General features: G+C 38.7%; 1 protein-coding gene across 1 annotated transcript in view; it reads left to right on the top strand.

The window, feature by feature from the left end:
- The window catches only part of DLG1 (discs large MAGUK scaffold protein 1), a gene marked incomplete in the record, with an annotated part of 930,518 nt that overhangs the window by 706,279 nt on the left and 198,285 nt on the right, over window positions 1-25,954 (top strand). Inside the window, 1 exon segment of the mRNA XM_053710194.1 lies at window positions 147-216. Within this exon segment, the coding sequence (XP_053566169.1) occupies window positions 147-216 (70 nt within the window).

Raw genomic sequence — 25,954 nt, 5'->3', positions numbered from 1 at the left:
ATATATATATATATATATATATATATATATATATATATATATATATATATATATAGTTGTTTTATTTGGGATGTATTTGCGTGTTTTGAATGTAGGTTATTAATATTACATTTTATAGTTTTGTTTTAATATTGCTCTTTTAACAGAGTTGAAAAGAAAGAGCGAGCCAGGTTAAAGACAGTCAAATTCAATTCTAAGGCAAGAGGCGACAAAGGGGTGAGTGACTGCTTTATCTTATCAATTGGGTTTTGTGATTATAGATACAATTGCTTTACATGGGCACACTTTACTTTTTCTGACTTTCTAAGGGTGTTGCATAACAAAAGCAAAAACCAAATTATCTAATGGACAGCTTCCTGTAGCATAATGTATTTGCTGAAGATAGATATAAAATAATTAAATATATAAACAACTGAAAATATTTACTTACAAGATATGTAGAACTCCCACTTGTAAATATAATCATATTTCTAAATAGGCTGTTCTTTTATTACTGAAATACACAGATATAAAAGATGATCTTTTTAGGGAGCAATATTTACCTTTATAAACATTCTGGCCTAGATTACGAGTGGAATGCAAAATTTTGCTTTAATCAGTCACTTGTAATGGCTGATTATTTAACATTAAAATTAAAATAGAGCTCCACTTGTAATCTAGCACTCTATTTAGAAAATGTAAGCTGCTGGTAAATGTTTTATTACTTATAACATACTATTTAGAAGAAATTAACATAACATTAAAGACTCTGTTCAGTGGTGATCAGTATTTTAGGGGAGGGTACTTTAATCTTGACACACATTTAAAATCATGCACCAAGTAATGGTAATGAGTCATGTAATTTAAGTGGACACTAAGCAAACATTTATTGCTACTTAAAGTGTAGTTGCTAAAGAATTCCATCAACGTAATATCAAAAAAATCAGCAAAACATAATAAAAGTATTGAAAAAAAATAGTTAATTTTATTTTGCGTCAATGTATCCTGCTCTAATGTGTCTGCTGTGCTGTGATGGGACACCCTAAGAAAAGGGCTGAGCACAGATGTAGTTCTGACACCCCCTTCAATTAGATTCAATATGGTAAACATTGGAGAATGTCTAAATGTATAAAAACCTGTGGTACTGCAAGTACGTGTGCAAAAGTTAAAGGGACAGTGTACACCAATTTTCATATAACTACATGTAATAGACACTACTATAAGAAGAATATGCACAGATACTGATTTAAAAATGCTGGGTAAAACCTTTCCTGGGAAAGCAGGAAAAGCAGATACTACCCCCTCCCCTGCATACGAAAAGACAGATTACACAAACAATAGCAGCACTAATCTGTAGACCTGGGTCTACATCTGAAACTTTAGGACTTGGTTAGGAGTATGAAAATCAGCACAATGATATTAAAACATAAATACAACTATGCATTGTTACAAAACACTACCAGATGGGCTATATAAATGGTTCATCTAAACAAAAATTATGCAAAGAAAAATCTAGTGTACAATGTCCCTTTAAGAGGGCTTTATTCTGCTAGTGTTGCCTCACATCCGGCAGATATATTTCCTTGTGATGTGGTCTGTAATCTGTGTACCAATACTCCCATCCACAAACACGTATACACAAAATCAGAGTCTTCGCTGAGGTGATGAAGAGATGCACTGAGTGTAAGGCAGGGTGATCATCTGCAGCTGACATGCCACCTACCAGTCAGGTGGTACATATAAAATAACAGATGACTACTACATGCACACCTCTTATGATGATAAAATAGAGTATGCTTTCATAGTAAAATGATTAGCTACAATAATTAATAGCAGTTCCTGGAATATGAGTGTACAAGAGGAAATATATTAAGTTATTCATTTATAATAGATTTACCTCTGTTTTAGCAAGTGCTTCAAAATATTACATAGCAAGTTCACACATACAAATACATAGTTTATTAAACCCCTGGCGGCACTGCTTTGCTTAGCAATTTTTCAATTACAGTTTAAAATTGCTTCCAAGGAAAAGCTGCCACATACTGTAAAGCATAATCTGTCAATCTTTGACCATGTACGAGCACTTATTCAGCTCAGTGTTCACACCAGCAGGCTAGCACATGTGCAGCGCAGAGGACTATAGGACTCTATGATAAAAATAAAAAAAAAACCTTTTATGTCCGTATAGAAAAAAATGTTCATTTTGTGATTAAAATAATATACATAAAGCTGTATTTTTATGAGTTTGCAAACACTCATATCTATCTATGGTTTAGTTTAAATTTATAATGAGAAAATACACTGTCCCTTTAATCATACATCTAGTATTTGTGTAGCATATAAGCAATACATTATTGCTTGTACATATTACAATAATACAATAGGAATGCATTTTACACGTAGTGATACAGTTATTATTGGGCCATGTCAAAAATCTATGACATATTTAAGCATTTAGCAACTAAGATAATTTACCATTAAATAATCAATGCCACATTTAACATTAAAGACTTCAATCAATCCGATTTTTTAACATTTCCTACATAGGCCCAATGACAAAACCCATTAAGTATTGCCATTCTGCTGAAAAAACTCCATAGTAAATATACAGTAGTACTTGTGCGGTATAAAACCAAAAATGCATTATGGGAATTTAACTTCTAATATTACAGATCATTATAAAAAGCTTTTTCTTTCATGTAATTGGCAAGAGTCCATGAGCTAGTGACGTATGGGATATACAATCCTACTAGGAGGGGCAAAGTTTCCCAAACCCCTCACCACACCCACAATTCAGTTTTTACAGACTTTGCCTCCCTATGGAGGTGGTGAAGTAAATTTGTGCTTGATTTTCTTCTGTGATATGCGCTTCTCAGCATTTTGAAGCCCGATTACTCTGAGTACAGTGAATGTCAGAGGGATGTGAAGGGAGTATCACCTATTGAAATCTATGTATTTCCTCGCAGGAAATCTTTTCATAGGTTCTCTGTAATCGGTCGTAGAGATTCATCTCCTACCTCCCTTTTCAGATCGAAATATACTCTCATATTCCATTACCTCTACTGATAACTGTTTCAGTACTGGTTTGGCTATCTGCTATATGTGGATGGGTGTCTTTCGGTAAGTATGTTTTCATTACTTAAGACACTCTCAGCTATGGTTTGGCACTTTATGTATTATGTAAAGTTCTAAATATATGTTTCTTCTACAAGATAGGACAAGTCCATGGATTTCATCCTTACTTGTGGGATTTATCCTCCTGTTAACAGGAAGTGGCAAAGAGCACCACAGCAGAACTGTATATATAGCTCCTCCCTTCCCTCCACCTCCTGTCATTCTCTTTGCCTGTGTTAGTAATAGGAAGAGGTAAAGTGAGGTGTTAGTTTAGTTTCTTCAATCAAGAAGTTTTTTTATTTTAAAATGGTGCCAGAGAGTACTATTTTTCTCAGGGGGAAATCGTCATTCTATTGCTTCCCAAGAGGAGTGGAGACATCTTATTTTCTGCCCTGATGTTAATGATCTTAGCAATCATTATCTAAGATCCATGATGGTTCCCACAGTGCAGCTGAAGGTAGTGTAAGAGAAATCTTCAGTGTGGAGAACGGTGTCTTGCTACAAGCAGCATTGAGGTATGTTCAGTCTTTTGTTTCTGGGTTGACTTGATGCATCAGAACAGGCTGACATTTGTCCCTATATGGGGAGGGGTAAGCAGTATGCACTATGTGAAAAGAATTTGGTGTACCTGGAATCCCTTTATTCTAATTGCCTAAGTATGTAAAAATATCTTTGAATTATGCAAGGGCTGGACGCTGGGAGCTGCGTTTGTTTTTTTGCTTAAGGGCTGTTAAGATCTGACCTGAGGGCAGTGTACAGTGTTACGATGTATTGAAGAGGGCACATGGCTAAAATTTTTCAGTCAACATGTTTTACTTGCAACCCATGCGGGTCTAATTCAGTGTAGAGTTACGCCCACGGTGGGTGGGGCCTTTTTTCGCGCGCTCAGGACGCGCACTTTCATCTGGATCGCATAAGAGGCAGCATCTGGGGCTCCGGTGGGGCCTAAATTGAATCGGCCTTAGAAGGGTTTTTAAGGCTATCTGACAACAGCTGTGTATTCCGGGGGCAGGTAGGCCCCACAGCAGAGCTGTGGCGTGGTGCAGGGGCCAATTTAAGTTAATAAATAAACAACTGTTAAAAATCGATATTTTATTGTGTATTTCATATCTCAGCAAGTGGATGCAATACTGATAGAGCATTTTGGGCACAGTAAATTAATTTTATTGCCACAAATACGTTTTTTGAACATATCAGAAAAATAATTGCGCTTTTAAAATTTAAAGGCGCAGTACAGTTTTTTGTTAGATTATCATTTTTTACCTATAATTTGCACTCAGAGCTCAATAGTTTAAGTAAAGAACGACTATTGTTACTATTGCTAGTCTGTTTAACATGTCTGACACTGAGGAGGAAACTCCTTGTTCTATGTGTTTAGATGCCACTGTGGAACCCCCTCTGTCTTTTTGTCCCTCGTGTACTGAGAGGGCCTTACGATGTAAAGCACAGATTTTATGTAAAGAAAATGTGTCTAAGGATGATTCTCAGTCTGCGGAGAATCAGGGTATACCGCTAACTTCTCCCCAAGCATCACAACCTTTAACGCCCACCCAAGCGACGCCTGGTTCTTCAACCGCGTCTAATTCCTTTACTCTGCAGGATATGGCTTCAGTTATGTCAACTACCCTTACAGAGGTATTATCTAAGTTGCCAGTGTTACAGGGTAAACGCAGTAGGACAGAAGTCAATGTGAATACTGAGTCCTCTGATGCTTTATTAGCTATTTCCGATGTACCCTCACAGGGATCTGATTTGGGGGTCAGGGAACTTCTATCTGAGGGGGAACTTTCCGATTCGGGAAGTGCGTTACCTCAGACAGACTCGGACATCATGTCCTTTAGATTTAAGCTTGAAATCCTCCGCCTGTTACTTTGGGAGGTTTTAGCGACTCTGGATGACTGTGACTCTATTGTGGTACCACCAGAGAAATTGTGTAAAATGGACAAATACTTAGAGGTACCTGCTTACACTGATGTTTTTCCGGTTCCTAAGAGAATCTCGGAGATTATTAAGAGAGAATGGGACAGACTGGGTATCCCGTTCTCACCCTCTCCTAATTTCAAGAAGATGTATCCCATATCTGACACTGTACGGGACTCGTGGTAAACAGTCCCTAAGGTGGAGGGAGCTATATCTACTCTGGCGAAGCGTACAACTATTCCTATTGAGGACAGTTGTGCTTTTAAAGACCCTATGGATAAGAAATTGGAGGGTCTTATAAAGAAATTGTTTATTCATCAGGGTTTCCTCTTACAACCAACGGCCTGCATTGTACCAGTGACCACTGTGGAGGCCTTCTGGTTTGATGCTTTAGAAGAGTCTCTTAAGACTGATACTCCTTTAGAGGATATTTTAGATAGAATTAAGGCTCTTAAGCTGGCTAATTCTTTTATTACAGATGCCGCCTTTCAGATTGCTAAATTGGCGGCTAAGAATGCCGGATTTGCTATTTTAGCGCGTCCAGCGTTATGGTTAACTTCTTGGTCTGCTGATGTGTCATCTAAGTGAAAGCTTTTGGCTATTCCTTTCAAGGGGAAAACCCTATTCGGGCCTGACTTGAAGAAGATAATTTTTGACATTACAGGAGGTAAGGGTCATCTCCTACCTCAGGATAGAACTGCTAAGCTGAGGGGTAAACAGAATCATTTTCGTTCCTTTCGGAACTTTAAAGGAGTCCCCTCTTCTTTCTCATCTTCCGCCAAGCAGGAAGGGAATTTTGCTCAGGCAAGTCCGTCTGGAGACCCAACCAGAATTGGAACAAGGGTAAACAACCCAAGAAGCCAGTTACTGCTACCAAGACAGCATGAAGGGGCAGCCCCCAATCTGGGACCGGATCTCGTAGGGGGCAGACTTTCTCTCTTTGCCCAGGCTTGGGTAAGAGATGTTCAGGATCCTTGGACACTGGAGATCGTGTCCCAAGGGTATTATTATTATCAGGTATTTGTAGAGCACCAACAGACTCTGCATCGCTGGTATCAGCTGGAATTCAGAAGTTCTCTCCCAAGGGGAGGTTTCTTCTTTCACGATTGTCTGCAGACCAGACAAAAAGAGAGGTGTTCTTACGTTGTGTAAAAGGCCTCTCTACTATGGGAGTAATTTGTCCCGTTCCAAGACTGGAACAGGGACAGGGGTTTTACTCAAATCTTTTCGTGGTTCCCAAAAAAGAGGGCACGTTTCGACCCATTTTAGATCTAAAGGGTCTAAACAAGTTTCTCAGAGTCCCATCCTTCGAAATGGAGACTATTCGAACAATTCTGCCATTGATCCAGGAGGGTCAATATATGACTACCGTGGACTTAAAGGATGCATACCTTCATATTCCTATCCACAAGGATCATCATCAGTTCCTAAGGTTTGCCTTCATGGACAAACATTTTCAGTTCGTGGCTCTTCCCTTTGGGTTGGTCACAGCCCCCAGGATCTTCACAAAGGTTCTAGGGTCCCTTCTGGCGGTTCTCAGGCTGCAGGGTATCGCAGTGGCACCTTATCTGAACGATATCCTGATCCAGGCGTCATTTTACCATCTGACAAAGTCTCATACAGACATAATTCTGTCCTTTCTGAGGACTCATGGGTGGAAGGTGAATCTAGAAAAGAGTTCATTAATTCCACAAACCAAGATTCCCTTCTTGGGAACTCTAATAGATTCCATATCAATGAAAATTTTCCTGACAGAAGTCAGAAGGTTAAAGATTCTGAATACATGCCGAGCCCTTCAGTCCAATCCTCGGCCATCAGTGGCCCAGTGCATGGAGGTAATTGGATTGATGGTGGCGGCAATGGACATCATTCCGTTTGCTCGTTTTTATCTCAGGCCACTACAGCTGAGCATGCTCAGACAGTGGAATGGAGATTATGCAGATTTGTCTCCTCAGATAGATCTGGATCAGGAGACAAGAGACTCTATTCTTTGGTGATTGTCTCAGGATCATCTGTCCCAAGGGACGTGTTTTCGTAGACTCTCATGGGTGATAGTAATGACGGACGCCAGCCTTCTAGGTTGGGGTGCAGTCTGGAATTCCCTGAATGTTTAGGGTGTATGGACTCAGTCGGAGTCTCTTCTTCCAATCAATATTCTGGAATTAAGAGCAATTTTCAATGCGCTTCAGGCGTGGCCTCAGTTGGCTTCGGCCAAATTCATTCGCTTTCAGTCGGACAACATCACGACTGTGGCTTACATCAATCATCAGGGAGGAACAAGGAGTTCCTTAGCGATGACAGAGGTATCCAAGATAATTCGGCGGACGGAGACCCACTTTTGTTATCTGTCAGCAATCTACATCCCAGGAGTGGACAACTGGGAAGCGGACTTTTTAAGCAGACAGACGTTTCATCTGGGGGAGTGGGAACTCCATCCGGAGGTCTTTGCCACTCTGATTCTCAGATGGGGCAGACCGGAGTGTCTGCGAATGCCAAGCTTCCAAGATACGGATCCAGGTCCAGGGATCCTCAGGCCGAACTGATAGATGCCTTGGCAGTGCCTTGGTCGTTCAACCTAGCTTATGTGTTTCCACCGTTTGCTCTCCTTCCCCGGGTGATTGCTCGGATCAAACAGGAGAGGGCTTCAGTAATTCTGATCGCGCCTGCGTGGCCTCGCAGGACTTGGTATGCCGATCTAGTGGACATGTCCTCTCTACCGCCGTGGAAGCTTCCATTGAGGCAGGACCTTCTCATTCAAGGACCCTTTCAACACCCAAATCTAGTTTCTCTGCAACTGACTGCTTGGAGATTGAACGCTTGATTTTATCTAAGCGGGGGTTCGGTAATTGATACATTGATTCAGGCACGTAAGCCTGTCACTAGAAAGATCTATCATAATATATGGCGTAAATATCTTTTTTGGTGTGAATCCAAGGGCTACTCATGGAGTAGAGTTAGGATCCCCAGGATTCTATCCTTTCTTCAGGAAGGTTTGGAGAAAGGTTTATCAGCAAGTTCCTTAAAGGGACAAATCTCTGCTTTGTCGATTTTGCTACACAAATGTTTGTCAGATCTCCCAGACGTTCAGTCTTTTTGTCAGGCTCTAACCAGAATCAAGCCTGTGTTTAGACCAATTGCTCCACCCTGGAGTTTGAATTTAGTTCTCAATGTTCTTCAAGGGGTTCCGTTTGAACCCATGCAATCCATAAATATTAAGTTATCTTGGAAGGTTTTATTTTTGGTTGCTATTTCTTCTGCTCGTAGAGTTTCGGAGCTTTCAGCATTACAATGTGATTCGCCTTATCTTATCTTCCATTCTGATAAGGTGGTTTTACGTACCAAACCAGGTTTCCTCCCTAAAGTTGTTTCTTATAAGAATATTAATCAGGAAATCGTTTTTCCTTCATTGTGTCCTAACCCTTCTTCAAAGAAGGAGCGTATGTTGCATAACTTGGACGTGGTCCGTGCCCTGAAGTTTTACTTGCAGGCGACTAAGGATTTCCGTCAGTCTTCTTCATTATTCATTGTTTTTTCTGGAAAGCATAGGGGTCAGAAAGCTACGGCTACCTCTCTTTCTTTTTGGCTGAAGAGTATCATCCGTCTGGCATATGAGACTGCTGGACAGCAGCCTCCTGAAAGAATTACGGCTCATTCTACTAGGGCTGTGGCTTCTTCATGGGCATTTAAAAATTATGCTTCTGTTGAACAGATTTGCAAGGCTGCAACTTGGTCGTCTCTTCATACTTTTTCAAAATTTACAAATTTTACAAATTTGATACTTTTTTCTTCTGAGGCTCGTTTTGGGAGAAAGGTTCTTCAAGCAGTGGTGCCTTCCGTTTAGGTCCCTGTCTTGTCCCTCCCGTTTCATCCGTGTCCTGTTGCTTTGGTATTGTATCCCGCTAGTAAGGATGAAATCCGTGGACTCGTCATATCTTATAGAAGAAAAGGAAATTTATGCTTACCTGATAAATTTATTTCTTCTACGATATGATGAGTCCACGGCCCACCCTGTCATTTCTAAGACAGGTATATATTATATTTTCTTAAACTTCAGTCATCTCTGCACCTTTGGCTTTTCCTTTCTCTTCCTAACTTCGGTCGAATGACTGGAGGTGGAGGGAAGGGAGGAGATATATATATATATATATATATATATATATATATATATATATATATATATATATATATATATATATATATATATATATATATAGCAACAAAAGGAACTTGCACTCACTGGACTTTTATCAAAATTTCTTTTACTTGGCAAAAATAATTAGTGACGTTTCGAGGACAGTGTGTCCCCTTCCTCAGACACACTGTCCTCGAAACGTCACTAATTATTTTTGCCAAGTAAAAGAAATTTTGATAAAAGTCCAGTGAGTGCAAGTTCCTTTTGTTGCTGTATACCTAATTCCACTAGCACCCTGGCAGTTGTAAATAAGTGAGAGTGCACATCCCTGCTAACAAAAATATATATATATATATATATATATATATATATATATATATATATATATATATATATATATATACATACAGCTCTGCTGTGGTGCTTTTTGCCACTTCCTGTTAACAAGAGGATAAATCCCACAAGTAAGGATGAAATCCGTGGACTCGTCATATTGTAGAAGAAATAAATTTATCAGGTTAGCATAAATTTCCTTTTTGTACTTATATTTGCCATGAGTCAGGTTTATGTATATTTCCTTTTGCAGACTTTGTTTCAAAATTGGGAAAACATATTTATGAAGTTAAAGGACCAGTCAACACATTAGATTTGCATAATCAACAAATGCAAGATAACAAGACAATGCAATAGCACTTAGTCTGAACTTCAAATGAGTAGTAGATTTTTTTATAACAAATTTCAAAGTTATGTATATTTCCACTCCCCTTGTACCATGTGATAGCAATCAGCCAATCACAAATGCATATACGTATAGCTCAGTAGGATCTGGTGACTCAAAAATTGTAAATATAAAAGACTGTGCACATTTTTTTTAATGGAAGTAAATTGGAAAGTTGTTTAAAATTACATGCTGTATCTGAATCATGAAAATTTAATATAACCTGAGTGTCCCTTTAATTCTTCTTACCTGGGGTATAGTCTTTTCTTCAAAATTGACAGTTTTTCATTCATTTTCGCGGGCAAAATTAGGCTTGCTAGGCGCAAAATGCTGATATTTGTGTCATTCTTGGCACAAGATTTTTTTTGTCGCAAAGGTACGTTCAGTGACGAAAATTCATAATTTTCAGTGTCTTAGTTGACGCCAGGTCTCCTTGCACAAGGTTGCGTCTGCCATGATGTGAGTTGCGTCATTTCCGGATGTTGTTAGCGCCAAAAAATTTCATTTTGCGTTGCGCGTCATACTTGGTGCCAAATAATTTCATTATTTAAACCCTAATTCCGATATGCCTCTTGCCTATTTCTATGCTCAGAGGGCTATACTGTTTGCATTTTTTCCCCATTCCTGAAACTGCCATATAAGGAAATTGATCATTTTGCTTCATATGTTGTTTTTTTCTCTTACATTTGCAAGATGTCTCAATCTGATCCTGTCTCAGAAACCACTGTTGGATCCCTGCTGCCTGATAACAGATAACAGTTGTCATGATAAGCTTTTACATGCAGAGAATGTATCCATCAGTACTAGTACAATGCCTGTCGTTCGTTCCTTCATCTAATGTACATGATATCCCTGTGAATATAAAAGATGTTATTGCTGATGCGATTCAGAAGGCTTTGTCTGCTATTCCGCCTTCTAATAAACGTAAAAGGTCTTTTAAAACTTCTCATAAAGTTGATGAAATTTCAAACGACCGACAATATACTGAATTATCCTCCTCCTGATGAGGATCTATATGATTCAGAAGATCCTACCTCAGATATTGACACTGACAAATCTACTTATCTCTTTAAGATGGAGTATATTCGTTCCTTGTTAAAAGAGGTGTTGATTACTTTGGATATTGTGGAAACTAGTCCTCTTGATATTAAAACTAGTAAACGTTTATATTCTGTTTATAAACGTTCTGTGGTTACTCCAGAGGTTTTTCCAGTTCGTGATGCTATTTCTGATATGATTTCAAAGGAATGGAATAGGCCTGGAACTTCTTTTATTCCTTCTTCTAGGTTTAAAAAGTTGTATCTTTTGCCAGCAGTCAGATTGGAGTTTTGGGAACAAATCCCCAAAGTTGATGGGGCTATTTCTACTCTTTCCAAACATACTACTATCCCTATGGAAGATAGTACTTCCTTTAAGGACCCTTTAGATAGGAAACTTGAATCTTATCTAAGGAAAGCTTATTTATATTCTGGCAATCTTCCCAGACCTGCCATTTCTATGGCTGATGTTGCAGCTGCATCAACTTTCTGGTTGGAAAGCTTAGCGCAACAGGAAACAGATCCTAATTTGTCTAGCATTGTTCGCTTGCTTCAACATGCTACACATTTTATCTGTGATGCTATTTTTGAAATCTATGTCTTTTAGCTTTTTTAACTAGAAGAGCTTTGTGGCTCAAGTATTGGAATGCTGACATGGTATCTAAGTCTAGATTACTATGTTTTTCTTTCCAAGGTAACAATTTATTTGGTTCTCAGTTGGATTCAATTATTTCAACTGTCGCTGTGGGGAAGGAAGTTTTTTTTACCTCAGGATAAAAGATCTAAGGGTAAATCTAAAGCTTCTAATCGTTTTCGTTCTTTTCGACAAAATAAGGAACAGAAACCAAATCCTTCCCCCAAAGAATCTGGTTTCAATTGGAAACCTTCAAGTTGGAATAAATCCAAGCCTTTTAAGAAACCAAAGCCAGCCTCCAAGTCTGCATGAAGGTGCGGCCCTCATTCCAGCTCAGCTGGTGGGGGGGCAAATTAAAATGTTTCCAAAATATTTGGGCGGATTCTGTTCAAAATCATTGGATTCAGTATTGTCTCTCAAGGGTATCGAATATGATTCAGAGTAAGACCTCCTGTGAGAAGATTTTTTTCTCTTGCGTGTTCCAGCAAATCCAGTGAAGGCTCAGGCTTTTCTGAAGTGTGTTTCAGATCTAGAGCTTTCAGGGGTAATAATACCAGTTCCGTTTCAGGAACAGGGTCTGGGGTTTTATTCAAATCTATTCATTTTCCCAAAGAAAGAAAATTCATTCAGGCCAGTTCTGGATCTGAAAATTTTTAATCGTTTTGTAAGAGTGCCAACTTTCAAAATGGTGACTATAAGGACTATTCTGCCTTTTGTTCAGCAAGGTCATTATATGTCCACGATATACTTACAGGATGCATATCTTCATATTCCGATTCATCCAGATCACTATCGGTTTCTGAGATTCTCTTTTCTAGACAAGCATTACCAATTTGTCGCTGTTCCATTTGGCCTAGTGACAGCTCCAAGGTTCTCAGTGCCCTACTCTCTCTAAATAAGAAAAATGGGTGTAATACTCAAAAGACCTAACTTATGGAAATACTCGTAGGTCACAGTCAATAAATTTTATATTTTGTAAGTGTCCCGAGGTGGAGCAAATAACATACACAAATTTTCTTATTAGTTCATGAAGATACGTAACCCTCAAAAGAACATTTCATATACAACACTCCTTTCCGTTATCATTATTTGAGCCATTCAAAATATGCATCATTAATACCCCTCCAACTCACACTTTCAAAAAGCCGTGCGGTTACTTCAGGCGGGACCCGCCAGGCTTAAGGAACAAATCCCAAACGCTGCTTCAGCGTGGCCGCTTTAGCAGTTCACTCACCACTTACTCCAGCCGCACGCCAACTCGCTGTCTGCGAGGAAGGAGGAGGGGGATAGCGTCACCGATGACAGATTCAGGCTCCAGTCTCCCGACTGACGAATGAGAGGGCGGGTGTGTCTTTGCTCCATTAATGTCATCCACAGAGGCAAAAAAGTTAACTCCTCAGGCACTTGGAAGCACCAGTACAGCTGGGAAAACAATCTGTCCTTGCTGGTGGAACAACAATGATACAAGAGGTGCGGACAGATCGAAATTTAAAACGCAAAATTTTATTCCAAAAAGGATTAAAAACAGGAACATGCACAATAAAGTTGCTGAATGTGGTGTAACACCTAGATTGGCTTACGCGTTTCGGCGTTAGCCGTAGTCATAGCCCTAGGTGTTGGGTCTCCTCCCTGATCTTATATTACACATAGTATAATCCAATTTGTTAAAAACAATGATAATAACAATGTACACCTGTTCAGCGGATTGAATGTACACCTATCACGGCTGTATACACGTCACTAAAGTTATAATTTAACAAAACAAAATTCAAAATCTAAAGAATGAACTGAACAGTTAAAAAGTTAAACATTTGAATCTAAGACAAATGTATAAAGTACACAGTAAAGAAAAGAAAACATGGAAACATGAAAAGACTGCTCATAGTGCATAAGAGACTTATACTGCATTGAAATCTACATATTATTGCATTATGGCTATTATGCATCTCTAGAACTATACATTCATATATAAACTCAGGAGATTGAAAAAATAATATATAAAATCTACTCTATCCCTTGCTGAGCATATTATCGTATTGGTACATTAACCATATAGAGTATTGCATGAATACATATAGCGGCAAAATTTAGTAAAAAGATTTTGTCAAAAAGAACATAAATGCTTGTATATATATTTTGAATATGTTTTAACATTCATAACACTCAGAGACTTGTATTCGTATAAAAGGGCATAATTATGGCTAAAGTCACTGCTACATACACTGCCACAATATTACGTGGAGGCTTAAAGAGAAACTACTCAAAAACAACATTATACTATTGAGGCTTTATAGTGTAAGCTGGCTGTGAGGCAATGAGAATGCACCGTAAATATTATAAGTATTTTCCAAAAATTATTATCCAAATACCAAAAAAGTTTTGAATGTATAGAGTATATATAAAAACATATAACAATGCATAAAACCCAAAAATGCATATAAAAACAGCATCTAATGAATAAATCCTAAGTGGTTTGTTGATAATTGTACAAGCACATTGAGAAAACTCAATGCAATAATGGGCAAGTCATAAAATTTTTGTTAATAGTTTCTGTAAACATATAGAGGAAGTTTAATGTGACAATATTCTCTCCTAAAGATTCCACCACTGTTCTACACTTATGACCATGGGTAATTGTTCCAAATCATCTAAGGTCCTTATGTGCCGCTAATATGAAAATATATGCTAAACACCGGGTACTATGTTCAATTGAAACTTCTATACCCTTGGACAATAGTAGACTAGAATAAATTAAATTCAGCATAAGTTGGATTCAGCTAGTAAAAATGCCAAAAGGAGAGATGTACCAGATCTCTGAATCCTGTGATGTAGTTTCCTTACAGTTACTAGAGTCAGATGCTAGGACTGGTTCTGAGTGTATTAATACTGGACCAAAATTCAAAAGCAAATCAACTTTTTATCCTGTGCAGTCAAGGGGCTCTGTCATTGAGACATTTCATGCAAGAGTTGAAGCAGACTTGGTAGCTCTAGGGAATGAAATCAAAAGTAAAAGATAGACTCAGAAACATAACTTGACTAAAACTCAAAGGGAGGCATTGGTATCCCTGGAACATAACAACAAACTGGTTATGCGTCCGGCTGATAAAGGCAGGTCGGTCGTTGTTATGGATAGGTCTATGTATGTTTCTGAGGCCTATAGACAACTACATAATACCCATGATTATTGTACCTTGTCAGCAGATCCCACGGATAAATTTAAGAAGGATTTGATGCAACTGTTGGATGATGGAATGCATGAGGGTTTCTTGGATCAGCAGACATTTGATTATTTAATAGTGGATCATCCCAAGACCCCTTTGTTTCATCATCTGCCAAAGGTGCACAAATCTTGGTAAATGTGCAGGGAAGACCAATAATCAGTGGTATAGATTCACTTTTAGAACATACTTCAGAATGGCTTGATGCCATTCTTCAACCACTGGTTACCTTGCTTAACTCTTACTTGTGAGATACTAAACATTTACTTAACATTATTAAAGAGATTAAATGGGAAAGTCATTTTCTTTGGCTTGCGATAGACGCAGTGTCTTTATATTCCTCCATACCTCATGGCATGGGGCTTAAGGCACTTGAATTCTTTCTATTTCACTTAACCACCTATTCTGAGGATTTCCAGAGATTTGTTGTTGAAATAGTCAAATTCCTGCTGACACACAATTTTTTCCGCTTTGAGGGGGATTTCTTTCTCCAAAGGTGTGGCACGGCCATGGGGGCTAAATTCGCCCCTTCTTATGCCAATTTAGTATTAGGATGGTGGGAAATGGCACACATCTTTGGAGAGGGAAATCCCTTTCGACAGTAAATTAAGTTGTACAGACGCTTTATCTACGATCTGTTGATAATTTGGTGTGGGCCTGAACAGTATGCCAGACTTTGTTGATTATTTGAATAAGAACGGTGACGGTTTACGATTTACTTATGAAAGCAGTTTTTTATCTATCAATTATTTGGATGTTACTCTAACTAGCAATGTTAATGGAGAAATTGTGTCTGTCTATCGTAAGCCAATCTCAGGAAATATGTTTCTCCACGCCACCAGTAGTCATCCTGACATGTCAGATATGCGGTGGCAAAAGGCCAGTTTTTACGCCTAAAACGAAATTGTAGTACCCTGGCAGATTATTGGGTAGCTGCTGATGACCTGGAAAGCAGACTTAAAGAAAGTATTCTAGGAGAGACATCACTAGAGCCAGAAAAGAGGTAGATTCCCTAGATAGACAATCACTTATTTCTGATGATAAGTTACACCAAAAAAAATCCTCATTCACACAGGGCACTTATTTTGTCACTGGTTATAGTTCACAGTATTCGCAGGTATGTGGAGTTCTTATCGCAAAAGTAATACGCTGGGAGCTAGATTAGCACCGACTCAATTGAAACAAGTTGGGAAATCTTCTAGCTCTTGGCTGAGACACATGGGCATGTTTCGATGTGGGCATAAAAAATGCAGGCCCTGTGATTATGTCCTTGTGACTAAAACTTTTCAGTCCTGTTTGACAGGGGGAAGTTTTTGATATTCAGTTGTGCCAAAATTGTACAGCAGAGTGTATTGTCTATCTACTGGAATGCACTTTATGCAAAGTTCAATATGTAGGACTCACAGCAAGAGATGCTAATTCTAAGATTAGGGAGCATTTATCTACTCTGACCTTAGGAAAGGCTGCTACCCCACTGGTACAACACTTTGCAATCAGACACAATAAAAGTGTAGAGTCCCTAAGATAGTGCATTATTGAAAAGATAAGAGTACCCATCAGGGGTGGGGATAAGGATAACATCTTGGCCAAAAAGGGAGATGTACTGGATCTTCAAATTGGAAACTTGCATTCCCAAAGGTTTAAATTCTAAATTTGACCTTATTAATTTTTGGGAATAGATATCCTGATTTTGTTTATTTCATCTCATTATCTGTTTCTATATTTTGGGGATCTGGTACATCTCTCATTTTGGCATTTCTACCAGCTGAATCCAATTTATGCTGAATTTAATTTATTCTAGTCTACTATTGTCCAAGGGTATAGAAGTTTCAATTGAACATAGTACCCGGTGTTTAGCATATATTTTCATATTAGCGGCACATAAGGACCTTAGATGATTTGGAACAATTTCCCATGGTCATAAGTGTAGAACAGTGGTGAAATCTTTAGGAGAGAATGTTGTCACATTAAACTTCCTCTATATCTTTACAGAAACTATTAACAAACATTGTATGACTTGCCCATTATTGCATTGAGTTTTCTCAATGTGCTTGTACAATTATCAACAAACCACTTAGGATTTATTCATTAGATGCTGTTTTTATATGCATTTTTGGGTTTATGCATTGTTATATGTTTTTAAATATACCCTATACATTCAAAACTTTTTTGGTATTTGGATAATAATTTTTGGAATATACTTATAATATTTACGGTGCATTCTCATTGCCTCACAGCCAGCTTACACTATAGAGCCTCAATAGTATAATGTTGTTTTTGAGTAGTTTCTCTTTAAGCCTCCACGTAATATTGTGGCAGTGTATGTAGCAGTGACTTTAGCCATAATTATGCCCTTTTATACGAATGCAAGTCTCTGAGTGTTATGAGTGTTAAAACATATTCAAAATATATATACAAGCATTTATGTTCTTTTTGACAAAATCTTTTTACTCAATTTTGCCGCTATATGTATTCATGCAATACTCTATATGGTTAATGTACCAATAGGATAATATGCTCAGCAAGGGATAGAGTAGATTTTATATATTATTTTTTCAATCTCCTGAGTTTATATATGAATGTATAGTTCTAGAGATGCATAATAGCCATAATGCAATAATATGTAGATTTCAATGCAGTATAAGTCTCTTATGCACTATGAGCAGTCTTTTCATGTTTCCATGTTTTCTTTTCTTTACTGTGTACTTTATACATTTGTCTTAGATTCAAATGTTTAACTTTTTAACTGTTCAGTTCATTCTTTAGATTTTGAATTTTGTTTTGTTAAATTATAACTTTAGTGACGTGTATACAGCCGTGATAGGTCTACATTCAATCCGCTGAACAGGTGTACATTGTTATTATCATTGTTTTTAACAAATTAGATTATACTATGTGTAATATAAGATCAGGGAAGAGACCCAACACCTAGGGCTATGACTACGGCTAACGCCGAAACGCGTAAGCCAATCTAGGTTTTAGACCACATTCAGCAACTTTATTGTGCATGTTCCTGTTTTTAATCCTTTTTGGAATAAAATTTTGCGTTTTAAATTTCGATCTGTCCGCACCTCTTGTATCCCTACTCTCTGTAATCAGAGAACGGGGTATTGCAGTGTTTCCTTATTTGGACAATATTTTGGTATTAGCTCAGTCTTTACATTTAGCTGAATCTCACACAAATCAACTAGTGTTGTTTCTTCAAAGACATGGTTGGAGGATCAATTTACCAAAAAGTTCCTTGATTCCTCAAACAAGGGTCACATTTTTAGGTTTCCAGATAGATTCAGTGTCCATGACTCTGTCTCTAGCAGACAAGAGATTAATAAAATTGGTTTCAGCTTGTCGGATCTTCAGTCTCAATTATTCCCTTCAGTGGCTATGTGCATGGAAGTTTTAGGTCTCATGACTGCAGCATCAGACGCGATCCCCTTTGCTTGTTTTCATATGAGACCTCTCCAGCTTTGGATGCTGAAACAATGTTGCAGGGATTATATAAAGATATCACAGTTAATATGCTTAAATCCCAAAGTTCGACTCTCTCTGACTTGGTGGTTAGACCACCATCGTATAGTTCAAGGGGCCTCTTTTGTTCGTCAACCTGGACTTTAATCACAACAGATGCAAGTCTTTCAGGTTGGGGAGCTGTCTTGGGATCTCTGACAGCACAAGGGGTTTGGAAACCTCAAGAGGCAAGGTTACCAATTAATATTTTAGAACACTGTGCTATTTTCAGGGCTTTTCAGGTTTGGCCTCTGTTGAAGAGAGAACTATTCATTTGTTTTCAGACAGACAATATCACAACTGTGGCATATGTCAATCATCAGGGTGGGACTCACAGTCCCCTAGCTATGAAAGAAGTATCTTGGATACTTTCTTGGGCGGAATTCAGCTCTTGTCTAATTTCTGCTGTGCATATCCCAGGTTTAGACAATTGGGAAGCGGATTATCTCAGCCATCTGGGGGAGTGGTCTCTCCATCCAGATGTGTTTTTTCAGATTGTTCAGATGTTGGGTCTTCCAGAAATAGATCTGATGGCCTCCCATCTAAACAAGAAAGTTCCCAGGTACTTGTCCAGGTCCAGGGATCCTCATGCGGAGTCAATGGATGCGTTAGCAGTTCTTTGGTTTTACCAACCTGCTTATATCTTCCCGCCTCTAGTTCTATCAGGATCTCAAATCGTTAAATTTGAAGGTAAGGAAATTGAATGCTTAGTGCCTAGTCATAGAGGTTTCTCTGACTCAGTGATTAATACTATGTTACAGGCTCGTAAATCTGTTTCTAGGAAGATTTATTATCGAGTTTGGAAGACTTATATTTCATGGTGTTCTTCTCATAAATTCTCCTGGCATTCTTTTAGAATTCCTACAATTTTACAGTTCCTTCAGGATGGTTTGGATAATGGTTTGTCTGCAAGTTCCTTGAAGGGACAAATTTCTGCTCTTTCTGTTTTATTTCACAGAAAGATTGCTAAGCTTCCTGATATTCACTGTTTTGTGCAGGCTTTGGTCTGTATCAAGCCTGTCATTAAATCAGTCTCTCCTCCTTAGTCTTAATTTGCTTTTGAAGGCGTTACAGGCTCCTTCTTCTGAGCCTATGCATTCTTTGGATAATAAACTACTTTCTCTTGTAAGGTGTATCCAGTCCACAGATCATCCATTACTTGTGGGATATTCTCATTCCCAACAGGAAGTTGCAAGAGGACACCCACAGCAGAGCTGTCTATATAGCTCCTCCCCTAACTGCCATATCCAGTCATTCTCTTGCAACTCTCAACAAGCATGGAGGTAGTAAGAGAGAAGTGGTGAAATGTAGCTGTTATCTTGCTTCAATCGAAAGTTTATTATTTTTAAATGGTACCAGAGTTGTACTATTTTGTTCCAGGCAGAAAAATAGAAGAATCTGCCTGTGATTTCTATGATCTTAGCAGGTTGTAACTAAGATCCATTGCTGTTCTCACACATGACTGAAGAGAGAGATAACTTCAGCGGGGGAATGGCGTGCAGGTTATCCTGTTATGAGGTATGTGCAGTTAAGATTTTTCTAGAAGATGTGAAGGCTAGAAAATGCTGCTGATAGCAAATTTATGTAAGGTAAGCCTGAATACAGTGATTTAATAGCGACTGGTATCATGCTTACTTTCTGAGGTAATACTCTTTTATATTTACAATATAAAACGTTTGCTGGCATGTTTAAACGTTTTTATATATACTTTGGTGATAAAACTTTATTGGGGCCTAGTTTTTTCCACATGGCTGGCTTAAATTTGCATAGAAACAGTTTCCTGAGGCTTTCCACTGTGTTACTATGAGTGGGAGGGGCCTAATTTAGCGCTTTTTTGCGCAGTAACTTTTACAGACTGAGACATCCTGCTTCCTCCAGGAGTCCCCTGAATGCTATAGGATATCTCTAAAGGGCTCTTAGACTTTCCAAAATCGTTTGTTGGGGAAGGTAGGCCCACATCAAGGCTGTGGCAGTTTGGTGTGACTGTTAAAAAAACGTCTATCGTTTTTTTTAAACGTTTTTTTGAACTAAGGGGTTAATCATCCATTTGCAAGTGGGTGCAATGCTCTGTTAGTTTATTATACACACTGTAAAAATTTTGTTTGATTTACTGCCTTTTTTCACTGTTTTTCAAATTCTGACAAAATTTGTTTCTCTTAAAGGCACAGTACCGTTTCTTATATTTGCTTGTTAACTTGATTTAAAGTGTTTTCCAAGCTTGCTAGTCTCATTGCTAGTCTGTACAAACATGTCTCACATAGAGGAAACTCCTTGTTCATTATGTTTAAAAGCCATTGTAGAACCCCCTCTTAGAATGTGTACCAAATGTACTGATTTCACTTTAAGCAATAAAGATCATATTCTGTCTTTAAAAAATGTATCACCAGAGGAATCTGACGAGGGGGAAGTTATGCTGACTAACTCTCCTCACGTGTCAGATCCTTTGACTCCCGCTCAAATGGCGCCAAGTACATATTGGGCGCCCATAGCGTTTACTTTACAAGACATGGCAGCAGTCATGGATAATACACTGTCAGCGGTATTAGCCAGACTACCCGAATTTAGAGGAAAGCGATATAGCTCTGGAGTTAGATGAAATACAGAGCATACTGACGCTTTAAGAGCTATGTCTGATACTGCCTCACAATATGCAGAAGCTGAAGAAGGAGAGCTTCTTTCTGTGGGTGATGTTTCTGACTCAGGGAAGATGATGCAACCTGATTCTGATATCTCTACATTTAAATTTAAGCTTGAACACCTCCGCTTGTTACTCAGGGAGGTTTTAGCTGCTCTGAATGACTGTGATACAATTGCAGTGCCAGAGAAATTGTGTAGACTGGATAAATACTATGCAGTGCCGATGTGCACTGATGTTTTTCCAATACCTAAAAGGTTTACAGAAATTATTACTAAGGAATGGGATAGACCAGGTGTACCGTTCTCTCCCCCTCCTATTTTTAGAAAAATGTTTCCAATAGACGCCACCACACGGGACTTATGGCAGACAGTTCCTAAGGTGGAGGGAGCAGTTTCTACTCTAGCAAAGCGTACTACTATCCCTGTCGAGGACAGTTGTGCTTTCTTAGATCCAATGGATAAAAAGTTAGAGGGTTACCTTAAGAAAATGTTTATTCAACAAGGTTTTATCCTACAGCCCCTTGCATGCATTGCTCCTGTCACTGCTGCTGCGGCGTTCTGGTTTGAGTCTCTGGAAGAGGCTTTACAGGTAGCGACTCCATTGGATGACATACTTGACAAGCTTAGAGCACTTAAGCTAACCAATTCTTTTGTTTCTGATGCCATTGTTCATTTGACTAAACTAACGGCTAAGAATTCTGGTTTTGCTATCCAGGCGCGCAGAGCGCTATGGCTTAAATCATGGTCAGCTGACGTTACTTCAAAGTCTAAGCTGCTTAACATTCCCTTCAAGGGGCAGACCCTATTCGGGCCTGGTTTGAAGGAGATTATTGCTGATATCACTGGAGGAAAAGGTCATGCCCTTCCTCAGGATAGGTCCAAATCAAGGGCCAAACAGTCTAATTTTCGAGCCTTTCGAAACTTTGAGGCTAGTGCGGCATCAACTTCCTCTAATGCAAAACAAGAGGGAAATTTTGCTCAGTCCAAGATGGTCTGGAGACCTAACTAGACCTGGAACAAGGGTAAGCAGGCCAAAATGTCTGCTGCTGCCTCTAAGACAGCATGAAGGAACGGCCCCCTATCCGCTAACGGATCTAGTAGGGGGCAGACTTTCGCTCTTTGCCCAGGCCTGGGCAAGAGATGTCCAGGATCCCTGGGCGTTGGAAATTATATCCCAGGGATATCTTCTGGACTTCAAGGCTTCCCCCCCAAAAGGGAGATTTCACCTTTCACAATTATCTGCAAACCAGATAAAGAGAGAGGCATTCTGACACTGTGTACAAGACCTCCTAGTTATGGGAGTGATCCATCCAGTTCCAAAGGAGGAACAGGGACAGGATTTTACTCAAATCTGTTTGTGGTTCCCAAAAAAGAGGGAACCTTCAGACCAATTTTGGATCTAAAGATCTTAAACAAATTCCTTTCAACCATCCAAATCTAATTTCTCTGAGACTGACTGCCTGGAGATTGAACGCTTGATTTTATCAAGGCGTGGTTTCTCCGAGTCAGTCATTGATACCTTAATTCAGGCACGAAAGCCTGTCACCAGGAAAATCTATCATAAAGGGACAGTCAAGTCCAAAAAAAACTTTCATGTTTCAAATAGGGCATGTAATTTTAAACAACTTTCCAATTTACTTTTATCACCAATTTTGCTTTGTTCTTTTGTTATTCATAGTTGAAAGCTAGACCTAGGAAGGCTCATATGATAATTTCTAAGCCCTTGAAGGCCGCCTCTAATCACATGCTTTTGTATTTGCTTTTCACAGCAGGGGAGAGCTAGTTCAGGTAAACCCTATAGATAACATTGTGAGCACGCCCGTGGATTGTGGCAGACACTGCACTAATTGGCTAAAATGAAAGTCAATAGATAATAAATAAAATGTCATGTGATCAGGGGGCTGTCAGAAGATGCTTAGATACAAGTTAATCACAGAGGTAAAAAGTGTATTATTATAACTGTGTTGGTTATGCAAAACTGGGGAATGGGTAATAAAGGGATTATCTATCTTTTAAAACAACAAAAATTCTCGTGTTGACTGTCCCTTAAGATATGGCGTAACTATCTTTATTGGTGTGAATCCAAGGGCTACTCATGGAGTAAGGTCAGGATTCCCAGGATATTATCTTTTCTCCAAGAAGGATTGGAGAAAGGATTGTCAGCTAGTTCCTTAAAGGGACAGATTTCTGCGCTATCTATTCTTTTGCACAAGCGTCTGGCGGATGTCCCAGACGTTCAGGCATTTTGTCAGGCTTTAGTTAGAATCAAGCCTGTGTTTAAACCTGTTGCTCCACCTTGGAGCTTAAATTTGGTTCTTAAAGTTCTTCCGGGGGTTCCGTTTGAACCTCTTCATTCCATAGATATCAAACTTTTATCTTGGAAAAAAAAATTTTTGGTAGCTATTTCCTCGGCTCGTAGAGTTTCCGAGTTATCTGCCTTACAATGTGATTCTCCTTATCTGATCTTTCATGCAGATAAGGTAGTTCTGCATACCAAACCTGGGTTTTTACCTAAGGTGGTATCTAATAAGAATATCAATTAAGAGATTGTTGTTCCGTCTTTGTGTCCTAATCCTTCTTCAAAGAAGGAACGTCTATTACACAAGCTGGACGTGATTCGTACAAGCTACTAAAGATTTTCGTCAAACATCTGCTTTGTTTGTTGTCTACTCTGGACAGAGGAGAGGTCAAAGGGCTTCGGCAACCTCTCTTTCTTTTTGTCTAAGAAGCATAATCCTCTTAGCCTATGAGACTGCTGGCCAGCAGCCTCCAGAAAGGAATACAGCTCATTCTACTCGAGCTGTGGCTTCCACATGGGCCTTTAAAAATGAGGCTTCTGTTGAACAGATTTGCAAGGCGGCGACTTGGTCTTCGCCTCAAAATTCTACAAATTTGATACTTTTGCTTCTTCGGAGGCTATTTTTGGGAGAAAGGTTTTACAGGCAGTGGTACCTTCCGTTTAAGTACCTGCCTTGTCCCTCCCTTCATCCCTGTACTTTAGCTTTGGTATTGGTATCCCACAAGTAATGGATGATCCGTGGACTGGATACACCTTACAAGAGAAAACATAATTTATGCTTACCTGATAAATTTTTCTCTTGTGGTGTATCCAGTCCCCGGCCCGCCCTGTCATTTTAAGGCAGGTATTTTTTAATTTTAAACTACAGTCACCACTGCACCCTATGGTTTCCTATGACTGGATATGGCAGTTAGGGGAGGAGCTATATAGACAGCTCTGCTGTGGGTGTCCTCTTGCAACTTCCTGTTGGGAATGAGAATATCCCACAAGTAATGGATGATCCGTGGACTGGATACACCACAAGAGAAATACATTTATCAGGTAAGCATAAATTATGTTTTCTTGGAAAGTGTTGTTACTTTTGGCTATCTCTTCTGCTAGAAGAGTTTCCGGATTATCTGCTCGCTCTTGCGAGTCTCCTTTTCTGATTTTCCATCAGGATAAGGCAGTTTTGCGTACTTCATTTAAATTTTTACCTAAAGTTGTGAATTCTAACAACATTAATAGGGAAATTGCTGTTCCCTCTTTGTGTCCTAATCCTAAAAATTATTTGGAGAGATCCTTACATTCTCTGGAAAGATTTCCGAAAGACTTATAGTCTATTTGTGGTTTTTTTCTGGTCCTAGTAAAGGTCAGAAAGCTTCTGCCATTTCCTTGGCATCCTGGTTAAAGCTTTTGATTCATCAGGCTTATTTGGAGTCGGGTCAGGCCCCGCCTCAGAGAATCACAGCTCATTCTACTAGATCAGTTTCCACTTCCTGGGCTTTTAAGAATGAAGCTTCAGTTGATCAGATTTGCAAAGCAGCAACTTGGTCTTCTTTGCATACATTTACTAAATTCTACCGTTTTTATGTATTTGCCTCTTCGGAAGCAGTTTTTGGTAGAAAGGTTCTTCAGGCAGCTGTTTCAGTTTGATTCCTTTGCTTATGTTTAAGTTTTTTTTCTTTTCAATTATAAGAAAAACTGGATGTGGATTTAATTTTTTCCCCGGAAAACGGCTGTTTTTATTTTTATCCCTCCCTCTCTAGTGACTCTTCTGTGGAGTTCCACATCTTGGGTATTAATATCCCATACGTCACTAGCTCATGGACTCTTGCCAATTACATGAAAGAAAACATAATTTATGTAAGAACTTACCTGATAAATTAATTTCTTTCATATTGGCAAGAGTCCATGAGACCCACCCTTTTTATGGTGGTTATGTTTTTTTGTATAAAGCACAATTATATTTCCAGTTCCTCCTTTTTTATATACTTTTTTACTCCTTATTTTATAACCCCACTTCTTGGCTATTCGTTAAACTGAATTGTGCGTGTGGTGAGGGGTGTATTTATAGGCATTTTGAGGTTTGGGAAACTTTGCCCCTCCTGCTAGGATTGTATATCCCATACGTCACTAGCTCATGGAAAGAAATGAATTTATCAGGTAAGTTCTTACATAGATTATGTTTTTTTCAGCTGTCAGTCATGAAAACTTTTAAAATTGTATTGGGTTAAAGCAACACCCCAGAAATTTCAGGAAAGTAAAAGGGATTTGCTGCATGCTGTAATTTGCATGATACATCTGAAATGATTGCTGCATTTCAGCCAAAAGATGCAGTCCTTGCACATTCATATATTAAAGGGACATGAAACACACATTTTTGATGATTTAGATAGAGTGCAATTTTAAACAACTTTCCAATTTACTTCTACTATCATCGAATTTGTTTCATTTTATTGGTATCCTTTGTTGAATAGCATACCTATGTAGGGTAGGAGCTGCTGATTGGGGGCTGCACATATATGCCTCGTTATTAGCTCACCCATGTGCATTGCTTTTACTTCAACAAAGGATACCAAAAGATAAAGACAAATAGTTGTTTAAAATTGTATGCTCTATCTGAATCATGACAGAATTTCATGTACCTTTAGGTAAAACATAACCTTTCTCATTTTATATTCGATTTTGCTTTCTATGCGTAACATAACTTTACAGTATGTTTCCAAAATGCATCTAAAATAGTATTCAGACTTTATAATAATAATGTGGGTTTTGGAGTG

The sequence above is a fragment of the Bombina bombina genome, chromosome 4 (assembly GCF_027579735.1).
Source record: "Bombina bombina isolate aBomBom1 chromosome 4, aBomBom1.pri, whole genome shotgun sequence".
NCBI classification, from domain to species: Eukaryota; Metazoa; Chordata; class Amphibia; order Anura; family Bombinatoridae; genus Bombina; species Bombina bombina.
This window is presented reverse-complemented; position numbering and strand designations above follow the sequence as displayed.